Consider the following 18,174-nt stretch of genomic DNA (forward strand, 5'->3'; position numbering starts at 1 on the left):
TCACCCCTGAGCTAAACACTGAGCAGTAACTTAATGACGAAAGGTTCTGAATCCCTGAGCCATCCAGTGCCTCTTTATTCTTCCAGCTTTCTAGGAGAGTTTTTCAAACAATGGATAGTATTGAAAACAAAGCCATTTGTTTAGTGTAAGAAATTATTCTGAAATACCATACACAGCTCCACTCATCTGTTTTGTTCCATTGCCGATTTCCCCGTCCCACTTTTGTTATTTAATTCAAATGCTGTATTTATCTCTGTTTGTATCCTGCAAGTAATAGTATATTAGCTTTTGGTCAAAATGCCTGTAGTCACATTTCTCGAACTGACTGGATGAAGAAAAGGGCTTCCAAAAATGAATAGGGCCACAGGTCTTAAATCTGTAAATCCTAGTCTTTCTGCACAATTATGATATGCACTGTATTGCTGCATCATGGACTCCGGTTTTACTATAAGAAGAAATAATCAGCCTAATTTTAAAGATGTTCATCCTAGCATCTTCTCTGAGCAGAGCTCATGTCTGCATCAGAGTCCTAAGCAGAACTTTATCTTGAGGTCTGTCCTCTGGAAAAGAACCTCTCTGCATGCATGTCCTTCACTTGGGCTGCAATGAACTGCACAGCCAACTGAAACGCATCAGGACTGCAGGCCTTGGGGAAACAGCAGCGTTGGTGATGACGCGGAATGGTGCTGATTTAGAAAACCTTTGTAACGTGGTGATTTTAACAGAAAATCAAGCAAAGGATTTTAAGCAAAGCCGAGTGCCGTGCTGTTTGCGTTGAGCTGGAATTTGGCATTTGTTTAACATGTAGCCACATTTCAAAAACTGGCTCTTGTGTCTGGGTCCCTCCGTTGTTGGGTTACCAGCATAGACACAGTGGGCCTGAGTTTTTGAGAGTTGCTGAGCATCCACAGCTTCAGTGATTTAAGTTGCAGCCCAGCACCTTTTGAAAATCTGTCCCTAGGCATCTCAAGTTGGGATGCCTGAAATCTGGGTGCTCTTACTAAAAATGTGACTACAATGAGAGGGACACATTTCCTAAATCAGGGCCATGAACTTATCCGTTCAGCTGTACAAAAACCACCCCTCTTATCTCACTGCCAACTTAAAGTAAAGTTTCCTTGTCCCTGAAACATTCATAGATATTAAGGTAAGAAGGGACCATTATGATCATCTAGACTGACCTCCTGCACAATGCAGGCCACAGAATCTCACCCACCCACTCCTGCAATAAACCTCTCACCTATGTCTGAGCTATTGAAGTCCTCAAATCATGGTTTAAAGACTTCAAGGAGCAGAGAATCCTCCAGCAAGTGACCCGTGCCCCATAATGCAGAGGAAGGTGAAAAACCTCCAGGGCCTCTTCCAATCTGCCCTGGAGTAAAATTTCTTCCTGACCTCAAATATGGCGATCAACTGAACCTGAGCATATGGGCAAGATTCACCAGCCAGATACCCAGGAAAGAATTCTCTGTAGTAACTCAGATCCTACCCCATCTAACATCCCATCATAGGCCATTGGGTCTATTTACCATGAATATTTAAAGATCAATTAATTGCCAAAATCATGTTATCCCATCATACCATCTCCTCCATAAACTTATCGAGTTTAATCTTAAAGCCAGATAGGTCTTTTGCCCCCACTGTTTCCCTTGGAAGGCTATTCCAAAACCTCACTCCTCTGATGGTTAGAAACCTTTGTCTAATTTCAAGTCTAAACTTCCCGATGACCAGTTTATATCCATTCGTTCTTGTGTCCACATTGGTACTGAGCTTAAATAATTCCTCTCCCTCTCCAGTATTTATCCCTCTGATATATTTATAGAGAGCAATCATATCTCCCCTCAACCTTCTTTTGGTTAGGCTAAACAAGCCAAGCTCCTTGAGTCTCCTTTCATAAGACAGGTTTTCCATTCCTCGGATCATCCTAAGATGATGGATGGATACATCCTTCTCTGTAGCTGTTTCAGTTTGAATTCATCCTTCTTAAACATGGGAGACCAGAACTGCACACAGTATTCCAGATGAGGTCTCACCAGTGCCTTTTATAACAGTACTAAAACCTCCTTATCTCTACTGGACATACCTCACCTAATGCATCTCAAGACTGCATTAGTTTTTTTCACGGCCATATCACATTGGCAGCTCATCGTCATCCTGTGATCAACCAATACTCCAAGGTCCTTCTCCTCCTCTGTTACTTCTAATTGATGAGTCCCCAGCTTATAACTAGAATTCTTGTTATTAATCCCTAAATGCATGACCTTACACTTTTCACTATTAAATTTCATCCTATTACTATTACTCCAGTTTACAAGGTCATCCAGATCTTCCTGTATGATCTCTCTAAATTGGTCTCTCTCTAAATTGGCAATACCTCCCAGCTTTGTATCATCCGCAAACTTTATTAGCACACTCCCACTTTTTGTGCCAAGGTCAGTAATAAAAAGATTAAATAAGATTAGTCCCCGAACCGATCCCTGAGGAACTCCACTGGTAACCTCCCTCCAGCCTGACAGTTCACCTTTCAGTATGACCTGCTGTAGTCTCCCTATTAACCAATTCCTTATCCACCTTTCAATTTTTATGTTAATCCCCATCTTTTCCAATTTAACTAATAATTCCCCATGTGGTACCATATCAAACACCTTACTGAAATCTAGGTAAATTAGATCCACTGCATTTCCTTTGTCTAAAAAATCCGTTACTTTCTCAAAGAAGGAGATCAGGTTGGTTTGGCACGATCTACCTTTTGTAAAACCATGTTGGATTTTGTCCCATTTACCACTGACCTCAATGTCCTTAACTACTTTCTCCTTCAAAATTTTTTCCAAGACCTTGCATACTACAGAAGTCTGGGTGCTCTTAGGAAATGTGTCCCTCTCATTATAGTTACATTTTTAGTAAATCAGGGCCATGAACTCATCCATTCAGCTGTACAAAAACCACCCCTCTTATCTCACTGCCAACTTAAAGTAAAGTTGCCTTGTCCCTGAAAGATAACAGAGCTGTGGCTCTGTCAGACCAAGAGAAGGGCTGAGTGCCAGAGTCTAAGAGCCCCTCACTGTGAACACCTTGCTAGCAGCAACTTCCTGTTAAAATTAGGGGCTTGAGTCTCAGGTGCACCATGGGAAAGGGAGGAGGAGTGTCTCTTCAGACTCAATTCAGCACATGCCCAACTTCAGGGGCAGAAGTAAACCCATTAAAGTCAATGGGATCACTTGAATGCTTAAAGTTAAGCATGTGTTTAAGTACTTTGCTAAACTGGGGTTTCATGTAACTTAAAAAGGATATCATGGAATCTCAGGGCTTGAGTCTCTACCCATTAGATCTTCCAGTCCCCTTGTCTGTCTGTTCCCTACGTCACTTGTTCAGTTGCTTAGTCCAATCAAATAATACTCTGTATTTACGCTCCTAGAACATCATATTCTTCAGAGCATCCTTGTAACACTCCTGAGTCAGCCCCTCTGGTTCTAAATACCAGGAAATTGAGTTAAAATACACACCCCACAACCGTGACTCTGCCCTCTTTGAGCGATGCTTCAGCCTGCATCGATGGACATCATAGCGCTTGGCTGAAGCCCTTTGTAGATCCATCTTCTACCCTGAATAACTTCTAAAATTATTGTTTCTGCCAAGGGGCAGTGGGTGGCAGACATTAGCAGAGATCAATCCTGAGGTCAGTTTGGGGAGAATCAGAGCCATAGTTTGAACCTGGGGTCTGTGCAAGAAAAGTTATAAGAACCATAAAATGTTGATACATTAGTTTTCAGGGGGGCTATATCTTAGGAGTCCCTTACTCAAACAACTTCAAATTTGGACCATAACCCTACAGCAGGGCCATAGGAGGTACAGCGATTTTTACCCTAAATAATGATCTTCCTCCTAGTTGCTGATATCCTAGAATATCAGGGTTGGAAGGGACCTCAGGAGGTCATCTAGTCCAACCCCCTGCTCAAAGCAGGACCAATCTCCAATTAAATCATCCCAGCCAGGGCTTTGTCAAGCCTGACCTTAAAAACTTCTAAGGAAGGAGATTCTCCCACCTCCCTAGGTATCTTCAAATACTTACAGATGGTTACATGATCCTACTTGCTTCCACCCTCAATTGTTGCTTAGTCTAGCTGTACATATTGGTATTTAACTCAAATACCTGCTCTGCACAGAACTGAGCAATGCAATTCTTCTTTCAAATGTACGTGTCTGCTCTCTTTAGCGTCCCCATATTATTATTTTTTTGAACTGATGCCAGACTTTCACAGGTGCTGAGCGCCAATAATCCAGGGCTCCTTTGAAAATCCTGGCACTTATTTAGCTACCTAACTGAGACCTGAGCTCTCCGTTAAAGCTTTTCCCCTTATGTCCAAGCAGGAAGGACAAAGTTGTAAAGGTTCATAACTGATGCGTCAGTGTAGAAAATAACAAAACAAGATTAATCTGTGGAGGGTGGAAGGGCTTGTGGCCCTTAATAAGGGCTCCTAGGTGCTATGGTAATACTAATTATAAATAAATATATGGGAAATCATTAGAAAGGTTCGATCAGAAGGAAGAATGTGGAAAGCAGTTATGTTGACCCAGACACACAGGACTGTAAACTGGAGTATGCAGTGTGACAGCAAAAAGACCAGTGAAAACTTTGAGGCTGCACCCATGAAGGCGTCACATGACAGGGCAGGGAGGTATTTGTCCTCTGCTCTATAGCTCTGATCACCTCACTCCTGGAATTTGAGCAGGTATTGGACACCAAAAGGTATCAGGAATTCAGAGGAGAGCTGAGTGATGCACTGTAGGGAGTAATCGTTTTTTGCAGGGGTGGCCAACCTGAGACTGAGAAGGAGTCAGAATTTACCAACGTACATTTCAAAAGAGCCACAGTAATAAGTCATCAGCACCCCCCCCCCCTCTGCTCCCAGAGTCTTCCAACCCTCCCAACCCTGATGATCCGCGCCTCCCCCGTCCTCCCCGTACCTCCCGATCAACTGTTTCATGGCATGCAGGAGGCTCTGAGGGGGGAAGGAGTGAGGGCATGGCAGGCTCAGGGGAGGGGGCAGGAGGGGGTTGAGTGGGGGCAGAGCCGGAGGTTGAGCAGAGAGAACCCCCCGGCACATTGGAAAATTGGCACCTGTAGCTCCAGCCCCAGACTCGGTGCCTAGACAAGGAGCCGCATATTAACTTCTGAAGAGCCGCATGGGGCTCCAGAGCCACAGGTTGGCCACCCCTGCTTTGTTGGATGGACTAGACGAAGTTAGAGTTCTCATCCATCTCTGACGCATATGTATCTTGTTTTTCGTCTGGTGCTCCCTGTAATGCCCTGTCTGGTTAGCAGAACTCTTGATGCCTAAAATACTCTCTTGGTTTGTGTTTTGTAAAGATTCCTGTTGGGTTGTTGGCGGTCTTCCTGGGAGGTGGATGTAGCCTCTAGCATGTGTGCTCATAACTTCTCTGGACACTGCAGACCTACCAAGCAGTGTTCTGGCCTGAAGCCTGAATGTGCAAAAATGTCCTAAACGTTTAATTTTCTCCAGTATGCGCTCCACTGATAAACCTTGTTCAGTTTTTTTTAGAAGCATCTGAAACAAGGGGAAAAATATTAGCGATTCTTGGATTAGATTTCAGTTGTTGCTTATGGCTAAACTAGTTCCATGAAACCACTAGTGAGATGTAAAGTAACTTGATCGTTTCCTTGACCTGTTTCATATCTACCTGAATACACATGGAGCTCAAGAATATGGATGACTGTATGCTGCCAAATTCAAGCTTGAAATTCTATTCCTGAGTCCTGGGAATGTTCCTTATTAAATCACTCTTCAGCGTGGTGGGGGCAGAGGAAAAATAATCTTCAGAGACTGCATGGTTTTTGGTGATGTCTGCCACAAATTGAAGCAGACTTATGATGCTGGAGCAGAACTAGGCCACTTTCTAAATAAGCTTTTTAAGACCAGGAATTGGTAGGGGGAATCACTTAAATGCTTTCCGTTCTCTCATCAGTATTCTGATGGGGACTGGAGAAAGGCATTCCCCACACCTCTAGTGTAAAAGCAGATCCCAGAATGTTTAAGCTTGCAGCCAAATTTTTACCCCTGTCATTTAAGGGATAAACAGTAACTTAGGCTGTTTTATGAGGTCACTGCCTGTTTTTCCTCAGGGTGAACAGCTTATTAGCTTGCCCTCACGGGAGCCAGGTTTTGCCACAAAGTTGAAATGCTCTTTGTTATTTAAAAAGAAAAGGAGGACTCGTGGCACCTTAGAGACTAACAAATTTATTCGAGCATAAGCTTTAGCTGTAGCTCATGAAAGCTTATGCTCAAATAAATTTGTTAGTCTCTAAGGTGCCACGAGTCCTCCTTTTCTTTTTGCGAATACAGACTAACACGGCTGCTACTCTGAAATTTGTTAAAGTGAGTTTTAAAATTTAGAAAACATTCAAAGGTTGTTCCTTAGCCCATCTGGGGTAAACTTGGAAAGTAGAAATCTGGACTATGACCACTAAATGTATAAAGGACAAAAAACGCTGGCACAAATTGGCACCCAAGGCTGGGATATTTAAAGGGGTCTAACGACTTAGATGCTTAGCTTTCCTTGACCATCAACAGAAGCTGGGCGCCTGACTCCCTTAAGCCTTGAAAATCCCATCCCTAATTGGCAGTCTTCAAGGAGAGGCTAAGAACTGGAAACCTGATCTTGTCTCTAGAGGAGGCTCCTACCATGTCAAATGTGGGACTTGGGTCAGCATAGGGGAAGCTGCTGTCTGCGTTGGAATCTCTCTGTCTGTCTCTGAGGCTGTCAATCCAGCGCACGTCACAAGTGCTCAATTCTCTTTACAGAACAGTACTTAAATACGTGTGGTGGGTTTTTTGTTTTTTGTTTTTTTAAAAAAAGTCTGTTCTAATGCCATTGAAATAGAATGGATTGATTTGTAAAGAGACACCGATGGAGATAGTTGTTCTTCATGAAGTGGAGTCTTGCCCCTGTGAGAGAGCGAGGGCGAAGGGATACACTTGCATCGGACAGCTTTCAGGATCAGGGCCAAAATGTCAGTCCTGGTTCATGTATAGTGGCATGCCTCAGCCAAGAGGCTAGACTGTGATATTGTGACAAGCCTTCGTCCATCAAATCCGACTGATGTTCTTATAGAGTCTCAAATTGCAGCGTGATCTGCGTTTAGACTGTCTGAGAGCCCTCTTGGAGTATAATTTATCATATTAAACTGTTTCAGAACTTCCCGTCCCTTGTCCTGACATGCAGCATGTTTTCCCCCACCCTCAGTATCTGACATCGCAAACAGAGTCTGGGTATGTTTCCAAGGGGGTTTCAGATTGAAGATGAATATCAAAGTACAACTGCTTGCACAAGGTTTTCAGACCATGCATGTAATGGGCCTTAATGTATACTGATATTTGAGGAAGTCAGCGTTTGGTGGAGGCTGTGTATGTTAGGGGGCATTGCTGTATGTAGTGTCAATGAAATATCTGAAAGATCGCATTGTATTAGCATTGACAGATTGCTTCTATTTGCCGACCTCTGCATTTTTTTAAAGTGTTGGGCTTAAGGGACCAGATCCTCAGCTGTTGTATAAATCGACATTGCTAGGGAGCTGCGCTGATTTACCAGTTGGCATCTTGTGGGCCAGATCCTCATTATGTTTACTTTCTATTCACAAATGCATGGATTGCCCCGTGTGTTGGTATAGAGTGTGATCTCCTAGCTTGTCACAGATGATAGCAGGTGTGTTCACGTTCTCAGGGCAGATGCCATCAATGGAAGTGAGGTTGTTTATAGAGGAGGCAGGTTTTTCCAATCACTTTGCTTTCCATGCTAGCATCACCTGAGTCTTGCCTGGGTCCCCCCCCCCCCCCCCCCCCCGGGAAGTTCCTCATTGCTGATCTTCAGCTGGGTATTGCGAAAGCTGAGAAAGTGCTCTGTATGTTGACGTAAAGGGGATGCAGAGCTGGGGATGCTTTGCAGCCTGTGGTGTCTACAAGCTTTCCTGACGGCTTTGCATGGCTGCTGGATAAGATGGGGGAAGAGTACAGAAGTCTACCGATCATGACGGTGGAAGTGGAGAAACACTTTCCCATAATGAGCTGGTGGGTTTGGTCAGAGAACCATTTTGAGACATCTTTATTCACCCCTGCAGGCAGGATGGGAGTATTTGGTGATCGGCAGTGTCAGATGCTTCAGGAAGGTCCAGCAGGGTGGGCATGGGTCTATACAGACAGCAGGAGGGTATCCGCCAAGGCAACATGTGTTGTGTCACTGCCATACCCTTCCCTGACGCCCGTGTGATGAGGGGTCCAGATACAGGCAACTGGCATTGGAGCGTATTTGTTGTTTTTGCTAGCCTCTCGCTCGGGAAATGGAGGGTGGACACTGAGCGGTGCTTAGTGACAGCTCTCGTGTCAGTTGAAGGGAAGGTTTGCAGGACTGGGTCCATGATCAAGCATAACTTGAGGCAGAAAGTCATGGAAAATCATTGTGGCTGAGGGATTTTTCATCAGTTGCGGGAGTATTTTCAAAGTGGCCTAAGGTTGAAAGTCAGTGGAAATTAGGCCCCTGACTCCTTTTGCCCCCTTAATTTTTTAGGCCAGCCTTTACCTTTCTGAAGGCTTCATGCAAGGATCTCAAAGAGCTTTACAAACATTAATGAATTAAACCTCATAACCTCCCCACCCCAGAGAAATAGGGGGCAATATTGTCTCCATTTTACAGGTGGGGACACTGATGCCCAGGGAATGGAAATGTTCCCTTTAGATCATGCACTCTCCCCAGGGCTCCCAAAATGGGAGCACAAATACCCAGTCATTAGAGGAACTCCAGCCACCTGTATAAACGAAATAAGTTGAGCTCCTATTTCTTCCAGCACATGGACTAAAACCTGCTTTTTAAAATCTTTCCTATAATGGATGCATCCATTAACTTTACATTGATGTCTTTAGCAGGGTGTTTGCCTAAATTCATATGACTGGGGAACCTCTAGATTCCCAAATTCTTGAAAGTTTTGCAGCTGCACCACTGGAACACCCACCCCTGGCTCTTGCATAGATGGTGACATCCGGGAGCTACGTGCTTCTGGTCTTGCTGCTTCCTGCCTTGCGTACAGAGCACTGAGAAGGGTGATGTCATGGTTGAGCTTGCAGTAGGAAAGGTGGAGGCATGAGCCCCACGGTTAATATTTTGGGGGTTTAAAGGCGTATAGGTCTGTGTGGCCATTCAGGTAAGGGGGCAGGGCAACATGCAGCAGGAGACAGACATGAGGCAGTGCATTTAAAAAATTCCCAGCCCAAATAATTCAGGCTTGTAAAGGGACAGCGTAGCCGGTGAGAAAACAGAATACCAGGCAGAGCTGGTATCTGGTTGGTGGACTGAGTGAATCCAGCTCATTCCTCTTATCTCCTTCTATGAAAGTGGCTTTAAAAAGAGATGACAAAGCTGTTTATGCTCTGACTTTGATAATTACAGAGTGACTAGCCTGTAAATTCCTAGCAAGGGCTGTCTTTCCTGCAGTGCTCGCTACAGGAGGGCCAGCACAGCGGCAGAGCTGTGTTTGAAATAGCTGCTTTCTGGCACCTCTTTAACTGAAGTAGCCTTTTCTCTGTCACCATCGCTGTCAATTGGCAGTTGAAGTCGTCTTCACCCGAGGCCTGTTATCAAAGTTCCCAGCGCTTCTCGGTAGGCTTCTAAAGGGCACTCTTCTTAAATGGAGTTATCCAGGCTGGTTTGCTGCTGATAGATAAAGACCATGTTCAGGCGGGTTGTGGCAGAACATCCAGACACCACTGAGATACCAATGCTGAGCTGTGGAATTGCTCTGTAAGAAGCAGAAAATCTGCTTTCTAGTTAAACTACCCCAGTGAACATCTCCAACTGATAGTTTATTATAATCTACTTTGCCCTTCCCTAATGTCGATTAATCTGAGACTAAGCATTTTACACCAAATCATAGCACCTTTGTGACTTAGATAGTCTATTCACTTGATGGATGAATAAAATGGATCACATGAGTGACACAACCAAAGGTCCTAAACAAATAAGGACAATCAGTCTAGCTTCTTCCAATTCTTCCTGTTCTAATAGTATACAGTGTGAAGTGATATGGATGTAGAATCTCTTTAACTGTTGGGTTTTTTTCCCCCTGATCTCAGCTGGGAGCTGCTTTCACAAATATAAAGGACTTCAAGAATGTCAAGCCTAAACTGAAAGGAGGTTGCATGGTCTACTGGTTAGAGCAAGGGGTTGGGAGTCAGGAAACAGAGGGTTTTATTTTTCCAATTTGCCACTGATCTTGTGTGACCTTGGGGAAGGCACCTGTCGGACCCTCAGTTATAAAACGGGGAATAATACCCACCCTTTTTAAAGTGCTTTGAGATCTTCTGATAAAAGATGGCACGAAGGTGCAAAGTCTATATTTTTATTGTGGGGGAAACAAAAATTCAGAATCACACACTCTGTGTCTCTGAGCTTCACCTTGGGCACTGTATTTCCTGCCTGCATCTGCAAACTGAGCATAATGTGGCTAAAGACTTCCCTTTTCTCTCTTCGTAGGAGTACATTTGCCCCAGATGTGAATCTGGCTTTATTGAAGAAGTGACAGATGATTCCAGGTATTGTACATACTCATGAATGTGTGAGGTCAATTGCTAATATATATTTGTAATCAGTTTGTAAGTGGTGTATTGCAAGGCATTTAAAGGCTGTACATAAAATAAGGGAAAATGGATGCAAAATTAAAACAGGACCTATTTATGTCAACTGATAGCAGTGACAATTATAGAACACTTATTAACACAGAGTAAAACAAACGTTATTGTGACACTGGAATGATATTGACAAGGAGAACTTCAAGGAAGCCCCTTAATAAAGTAGTGGAAGTTGTGAGGTTAGTCTGTGCTTGTGTCCAGTAGATCTGTGATTCTCAACCTTTTTTCATTTGTGGACGCCTACACAAAAATTTGAATGGAGGTGCGGACCCTTTTGGAAATCTTAAACATGGTCTGCAGACCCCCAGGAGTCCGCAGACCCCCAGGAGTCCACAGACCACAGGTTGAGAACCACTGTGGTAGATGAGTGTTCTTATGGATTTGGGGATATAATTGTTAATGCTAGTTAGGCAAGTTCACTGAGAAGAGATTGAAACCTTTGTGGTTGCAGGTATGAAGGTTAAGAGTACCTTTTCTCTCCATTTAAGGTACTTTAATTACTGTAGTGTCTGAGCACCTCTTATTCTTTAAAGTTATTTATCCTCCCAACCTCCTGTGAAGTGGGGCAGTGCTGTTATTTCCACATTACAGACACGGAACTGAGACACAGACACTAAGGGCATGTCTACACTAGCACATCACAGCTACAGTGCTGCGGCTGTGCTCCTGTGTCACTGTTGTGTAGACGCTTCCTGCTTCAATGGAAGGGGTTTTTCCATCAGTGTAGTTATACCACCTCTCGGAGAGATGGACTGTAGGTTCAATGGAAAAATTCTTCCATCTACCTAGTAGTGTCTACGCTGTGGGTTAGGGCTAGGGATTAGACCTAAGTGACTTGCTCAGGCCACAAACAGGGAGTCTGTGCCGGAAGACAGGGTTGAACCCTGGTCTTCCAGCTAGCTCCCTAACCGCTAGACCATCCCTCCTCTCTAGTAGCAAAGCTCAGCAGAAGCCATATTAATGCTATAAATTTTCCTGCACTAATACTTCCTTCTTATGGGCTGCTATAATTAAGAGTAACTGTTTAAGTATGGATCAGGATTAGAACTCGAGTGCGTTGCTGTGACACAGACTCCCTTTGTGGCCTCAAGAAAGTCTCCTCGTGCCTCTGCTTCAAGTTCTCAAACTTTTAAATGGGGATAGTATGTAATGGGATTGTTGGGAGTGATTAATATTTGAGCACTATAGAGCTGCTGCTATTTTGTTAATGGAAACTAATTTGGTGGTCGGGAGCTAGCATCGCTATGTACTAATTTAGCACTCTTCTGGCAAAAATGTAGGTGAGATGGAACGTCGATTTGCAGCACAAATCCTGACCAGGTTTTAGGTGGAGCAAAATCTTGGTCTAGTACTATATAATATGGCTTGATTTAATATTCCACTTAATAGTAATGATGGCTTAACTCATTATGTAGTGCCTATTTCAAAGATGTTTTGTATTGGTGAGCTCTTTGGAGATGTGCAGAACTTTATATTGTGTGTTAGTTGATTTTACATGGCTGAGTAATCATGTTTGAACAAGACTCCACCTTTCCTCTGATTGCATAAAGCAGGCTATGTGTCCTAACGCTCTGCTCCTTCTAATGTGCTAGTTGTTAGGATTTAAATACAATTAGCAGTTTTCATCCATTGATCTCAGCGTCTTATGAAAGAGGAAATTGAGAGACTGTGCCCAAGAGGTCACAGTGATTTGGTAGCAAAGCCAGAAATAGAAGCCAGCTCTATTGATTCACAGTTCAGTTCTTTATCCAGTGGAACATGCTGCCTACAGACAACTAGGGACTGAAAAATATGCTCGTCTGGCACTTACTATATTCAGGCCTGAGCCACTGCTGAGAAAGTTGTGCTATTTGGAGTGGGAGTGGTAACAATGTTAAAGTCTGATATTTTAGGGCTCCCAAAGCAGGAAAGCCTTGAAACATGTTTCACTGGAAAGGTGTGAATCACTGTCCCTTTTGAACACAGATATTCCTAGCAGTTAACCAAGGAACATGAAAATGTAATTACATGAAGCCCAATGTTTTTTGCTTGGCTCTGTGGTTAGGAATGTTTGCCTTGGAACAGAGTAGCCCTTTCAGTGTTGTGAGCACCCTTCCCTGAACAAACTCTGCAAAATGACATGGTTTGTGTTGCAGTGCTAGGCACAGGAAGCTTTCAGTTTCAGTTTAGTAGATGGGGGGAGGGGACAAAGTGCCAGATATCCAAGATAAACCAGTGAACTGCTCTGAACGGCTACAGTGAAGCACAAATGCTAATCTAGCGCCTGAGGGAAGTGTGTTTATACTGGAACTGCTGAATGCTAAACTAAACTCGACATTAGTGAGGCCTCATCTGGAGTACTGTGTCCAGTTTTGGGCCCCACACTACAAGAAGGATGTGGATAAATTGGAGAGAGTCCAGCGAAGGGCAACCAAAATGATTAGGGGTCTGGAACACATGACTTATGAGGAGCGGCTGAGGGAGCTGGGATTGTTTAGCCTGCAGAAGAGAAGAATGAGGGGGGATTTGATAGCTGCTTTCAACTACCTGAAAGGGGGTTCCAAAGAGGATGGCTCTAGACTGTTCTCAATGGTAGCAGATGACAGAACGAGGAGTAATGGTCTCAAATTGCAGGGGGGGAGGTTTAGATTGGATATTAGGAAAAACTTTTTCACTAAGAGGGTGGTGAAACACTGGAATGCGTTACCTAGGGAGGTGGTAGAATCTCCTTCCTTAGAGGTTTTTAAGGTCAGGCTTGACAAAGCCCTGGCTGGGATGATTTAACTGGGAATTGGTCCTGCTTCGAGCAGGGGGTTGGACTAGATGACCTTCAGGGGTCCCTTCCAACCCTGATATTCTATGATTCTATGATGGTGTTCAGTGACTCTCTTGTGAACTGGCTGCTGCTACGCTTCCTCCAAAGTGGAGCCTCTGTAAAACAACTTGCATATTTTTTCCATACAAGGGAACCCTAAATCGGTGTGCTGTAGAGTCACTTTATTCTTTCAGCAGGCTCGTCGGCTTTACCTGCGTTTCCCCTCTGGGGTGACACTGTGTTTTATATGTAGATTAATTCCTTCCACAAAGTAAGTCACGTACCACATCTGATCATCCTTTTTTGCCTACATGGGAGCCTTGTCTTGTTCCTTATTGAGAGTCTGGCTCACACTGGCTTCAGTCTATATTTAACCCCCAGAAGGGGGAGCTTATTTTTGAAAACAACAACCTGCGCTGACTAGTCTGTTTTCTCCTCAGTTTTCTAGATGGTAGTGGCAGTGGAATAGACGACAGTCCATCCACACAGTTTGCAGAGGTGAGTTTGCTTTTAATGCAGGCTTTTTTAAAAAAGGGTGGTTTTTTTTTTTTAAACCTTTAGCTGAGCAGAAAATCTATTTTGGATTGTGTAAATTTTCATTCAAAAAAATTGCTATTCAGGGAATGACATTCTTGAAAGCATGTCTAGGAACACACTGATAAGAGGAGATTGATGTGTGACTGACTTATTTGCTTTCCAGCAGATAGCAGTCTCAAACCCTGAATGTGTTGTCTAGATGAGAGCTTTTTTTTTTGGTTGGTTGGGTAGAGGCACACTCCTTTACAGAACAGATAGAATCCCTGCCCAAAGAGACTCTCATCTCAGACAAATACAGCAAGAAGGTAGAGCGTGAGCTTGGGTGAAATCTTGGTCCCATTTCAGTACATGGGAGTTTTGCCATTGACTACAGCTGGGCCAGGATTTCACCTGTAATCTTTAAGGAGATCTCTATAGGAGACTTCATGAACATGGTGAGTTTTGAGGAGGGCTTTGAAGTTGATGGCTTGGCGCATGCGAACAGAGCAGTTCCAAGCACAGAGCATGGCAGGACAAAAGCTCAAAGCAAATAATTGTGCAAGGAGCAGCAGATGCAGCGGGAGTGAAGGAGGCATGATCTAGGGCAGAGGTGGGCAAACTGCGGCCCATGGGCCACATCCAGCCCATGGGACCCTCCTGCCCAGCCCTGGAGCTCCTGGCTGGGGAGGCTAGCCCCCAGCCGCTCCCCTGCAGCCTCAGCTCGCCATGCCGCCAGGTGGTGGGGCTGCGAGCTCTTGCCGGGCAGCATGGCTACGAGAGCCACCGGCCTGTCCTGGTGCTCTAGATTGCGTGGCAGTGTAGCTGGCTCTGGCCAGGCGGTGTGGCTGCCAGTCCTGGTGCTCTGAGTGGCAAGGTAAGGAGGTGGGGAGCGGGGGGGTTGGATAAGGGGCAGGGGATCCCAGGGGGCTGTTGGATGGGGCAGAGGTTGTGGGGAAGAGTTTGGGGGGGGGAAGAACAGAGAGGGCTGGATAGGCATGGGAGTCCCAGGTGGGCCTGTCAGGGGCCAGAGGACAAGGAGCAGGGGAAGTTGGATGGGTCAGGAGTTCTGAGGGGGGCAGTCAGGAGGTGGGAAGTGGTAGGGGGGTGGGGACCAGGCTGTTTGGGAAGGCAGAACCTTTCCTACCCAGCCCTCCATAAAGTTTCAGAACCCTGATGTGGCCCTCAGGCCAAAAACTTTGCCCACCCCTGATCTATGATGCATCTACAGCAATTCCCTTCTTTCCCCTACATGTAGCAAAGAACAGCATTAGGACCCAAAAGTGGCCTTGTCCAGTCGTCTCTTGCTGGCGAGAGTATTTGGAGACATAAGAAGATTAAAAACATAAGAAGGGCTGTACTGAGTCAGACCAATGATCCATCTAGTCCAGTATCCTGTCTTCCGACAGTGGCCAGTGTCAGGTGCTTTGGAGGGAATAAACAGAACAGGGCAGTAAGCAAGTGATCCGTCTCCTGTCGTCCGGTCCCAGCATCTGGCAGTCAGATGTTTAAGGACACCCAAAGCATGGGGTTGCATCTCTGGCCATCTTGGCTAATAGCCATTGATGGATCTATTCTCCATCAACTTATCTAATTCTTTTTTGAACCCTGTTATGGTTTTAGCCTTCACAGCATCCCTTGGCAATGAGTTCCACAGATTGACTGTACATTTTGTGAAGTACTTCTTCCTTTTGTTTGTTTTAAATCTGCTGCCCATTAATTTATGGGGTGACGCCAGGTGCTTGTGTTATGTGAAGGGGTAAAGAACACTTCCTTGTTGGTTTTTCTCCACACCCATCATGATTTTATAGGCCTCCATGCCCCCCCAGTCGTCTCTTTTCTAAGATGAACAGTCCAGACTTTTTTTAATTTCTCCTCATATGGAAACTGTTCCATGCCCTTAATCATTTTACAGTCAATTACAATATGCATATCTGAGGCTATGTCTACACGACCACGTTTGTCAGTATAACATATGTCGCTCAAGGGTGTGAAAAAACACCCCTCTGAGTGACGTAAGTTACGCCAACAGAGGCACCAGTGTGAACAGCGCTATGTCAGCGGGAGACCTGCTCCTGTCGACACAGCTACCACCACTCGTTGGAGGTGGTTTAATTATGTCTGCGGGAGAGCTCTTGCCCGCTGGCATAGAGCACCTACACGAGTGATCTTACAGCGGCACGGCTGCATTGGTAGAGCTGTGTCACTGTAAGCTTGCTTGTGTGCACATGGCCTTAATTCCCCTCTGCAGTTTCAGCTGGGTATAGTATTCATCTCAATTAAACTGTTGCTGTGTGCTATTCAACTGCCGTGGTCTACTCCCGAAATGAAGTGACCTTTGCTTGTATTTTGTGTGACAGTTCGCAAAGAGCTTTGGGATGTTCACGATGAAAGACGCTATGTACATATTAAAATAAGTATTAATAATGAGCTTTTGCTCTTGGCGGTGTTGCAGGCGAGCGTAGCTGCATTCTGTTCAACAAAAGTTCCAGCTCAGTTCTGATTCAGGGGCGTGTGTTTGGTGAATCACAAAGCAGATCATAATCTTGATTTTATTTTTTTTCTTCTTCTCCTTCTCCTTCCCTTCTGTCCTCTGATGCTGTGTTGAACTAATAGTCATAAAGATCTTGTAAACTGAGCTACTTAGATACACAAAATAAAGCTGCAGCTCACATACCCCAGGCTCATGAGGTGTCAGTAAAATGTGGATAGTAAATATGTTGAGATTATTCTATTTCCGTTTTACGGTACTATAGAACATATCTGATTCTTGTGATGCAGCTGTTTCTAATGTCATGTGTCTAGATCACCTGACACTGATATATCCAGTGTAAATGCCAACTGCTCCTGCTTCACGCCGGTAGCTCTGTTGTCTGACATTGCTTGCTTGCTTACACATTCTGAAATCTTTCATAAAAATCTTATAAAACCTTCTGTACCCTTATAGTAACATAGCATCAGTTGCTACTAACTGAGCTATTTTGAACCACCGCCTTGTTTAATCACAAAGAGGCTTTCTCAAAATGCAATAAAACAAAACTGGTTTTGCAGCCTAAGATTGCAAGTTAGCGCTTTCAGTTCTGAACGATGCCTTCAGAGGTCCAGGAGAGAAGAACAGGGAGATTCCCTTGTTTCGTGACTCTCTATACACCCCACTTCTTTCCTGCAAGTGGGTGGAAAAGGCAAGAAAATCTAGTCAATTGCGCTGCATAATTTCATCAACTACCCCGAAAGCTCATGTCCTAGGCAAATTGCACACCTGAGCTGAGTGTCTCCACTTACCTTAGGGGGGTTGTCACGGAACTGACAGCTGTTCAATTTAGTAAAGGAACAGGTGGGTTTTGACAGCAAAAGCAGCAGGTGCATGAATGAATGGAGCATGCGCTGGTGGTGGTATAAATGAGTGGGTTCCCTCCTGGGCACCCCTGCAAGTGGCTTCTTGCCTCAGTTTCCTTCTTGGGTAACTCAAAGGAGTCCACTTCAGGCTCTTACTTAAACTGGCCCCCAAGAGGGATGGTGTTTATTACAAAATGCTTGTGCAAATAGTCTGTATCACCCCAGTGCATATAATCCTTGTTCTTATCATACCCCAGCATCTTCCGTCACAGCTAGGCTATTTATCTGTCCTTCTTTTCCTCTGCCTGGACAGAAACCCTGCCCATCCTTTTGGGGTGCAACCCTGCTCTTCCCAGCAGGAACTCCCCCAGCCTCTTCGTTAGGAGCATCCCTTGCTCCCCCAGCCCACTCTCCCTTCCTCAGGGTCCAGCTCTCCAGCAAGGAGATGTCAGCAGATAAGCCGCTCCCCCTGCCTTTCGCCCTCTCTGCGCCTTGGAAACACACACACACACACTCGTCCCATCCCATCCAGACTTTTTTCATTGGTGTTTAAAGCAAAATGCTTTAGTTTAGTTTAGCATTCAGTCAGTAAACCTAGGGCAGTGAAGGGAGCGGAAGCATTGCAGTTCTCCCCTACTATTGGCAGAACAGCTACCAAATATTCTGCTGCAAGGTCAGGAAGGAAAAAGAACAGCTGTTTTCTCCCTGGACCTTTGCCAGCTGATTGGGAAGAACACACGAGCGACCATCTCTCTGAGTCCGTCCCAGGCGGTCGTGTTCATTCCGTCTCTTTGAGCCACCAAGGTTCCATCTGGAACTGGCTGAACATGAGACTTT

At 44.8% G+C, this 18,174-nt stretch overlaps 1 protein-coding gene across 1 annotated transcript in view; it reads left to right on the forward strand.

Annotated features, from left to right (window-relative positions):
- The window catches only part of RNF115 (ring finger protein 115), a 51,694-nt gene that overhangs the window by 11,738 nt on the left and 21,782 nt on the right, over positions 1-18,174 (forward strand). The window contains exons 2-3 of the mRNA XM_073322637.2: positions 10,540-10,598; positions 13,929-13,986. Coding sequence (XP_073178738.1) covers positions 10,540-10,598; positions 13,929-13,986 — 117 coding nt within the window. The remainder of the gene's footprint in view (positions 1-10,539; positions 10,599-13,928; positions 13,987-18,174) is intronic.

The sequence above is a fragment of the Lepidochelys kempii genome, chromosome 24, assembly GCF_965140285.1.
Source record: "Lepidochelys kempii isolate rLepKem1 chromosome 24, rLepKem1.hap1, whole genome shotgun sequence".
NCBI classification, from domain to species: Eukaryota; Metazoa; Chordata; order Testudines; family Cheloniidae; genus Lepidochelys; species Lepidochelys kempii.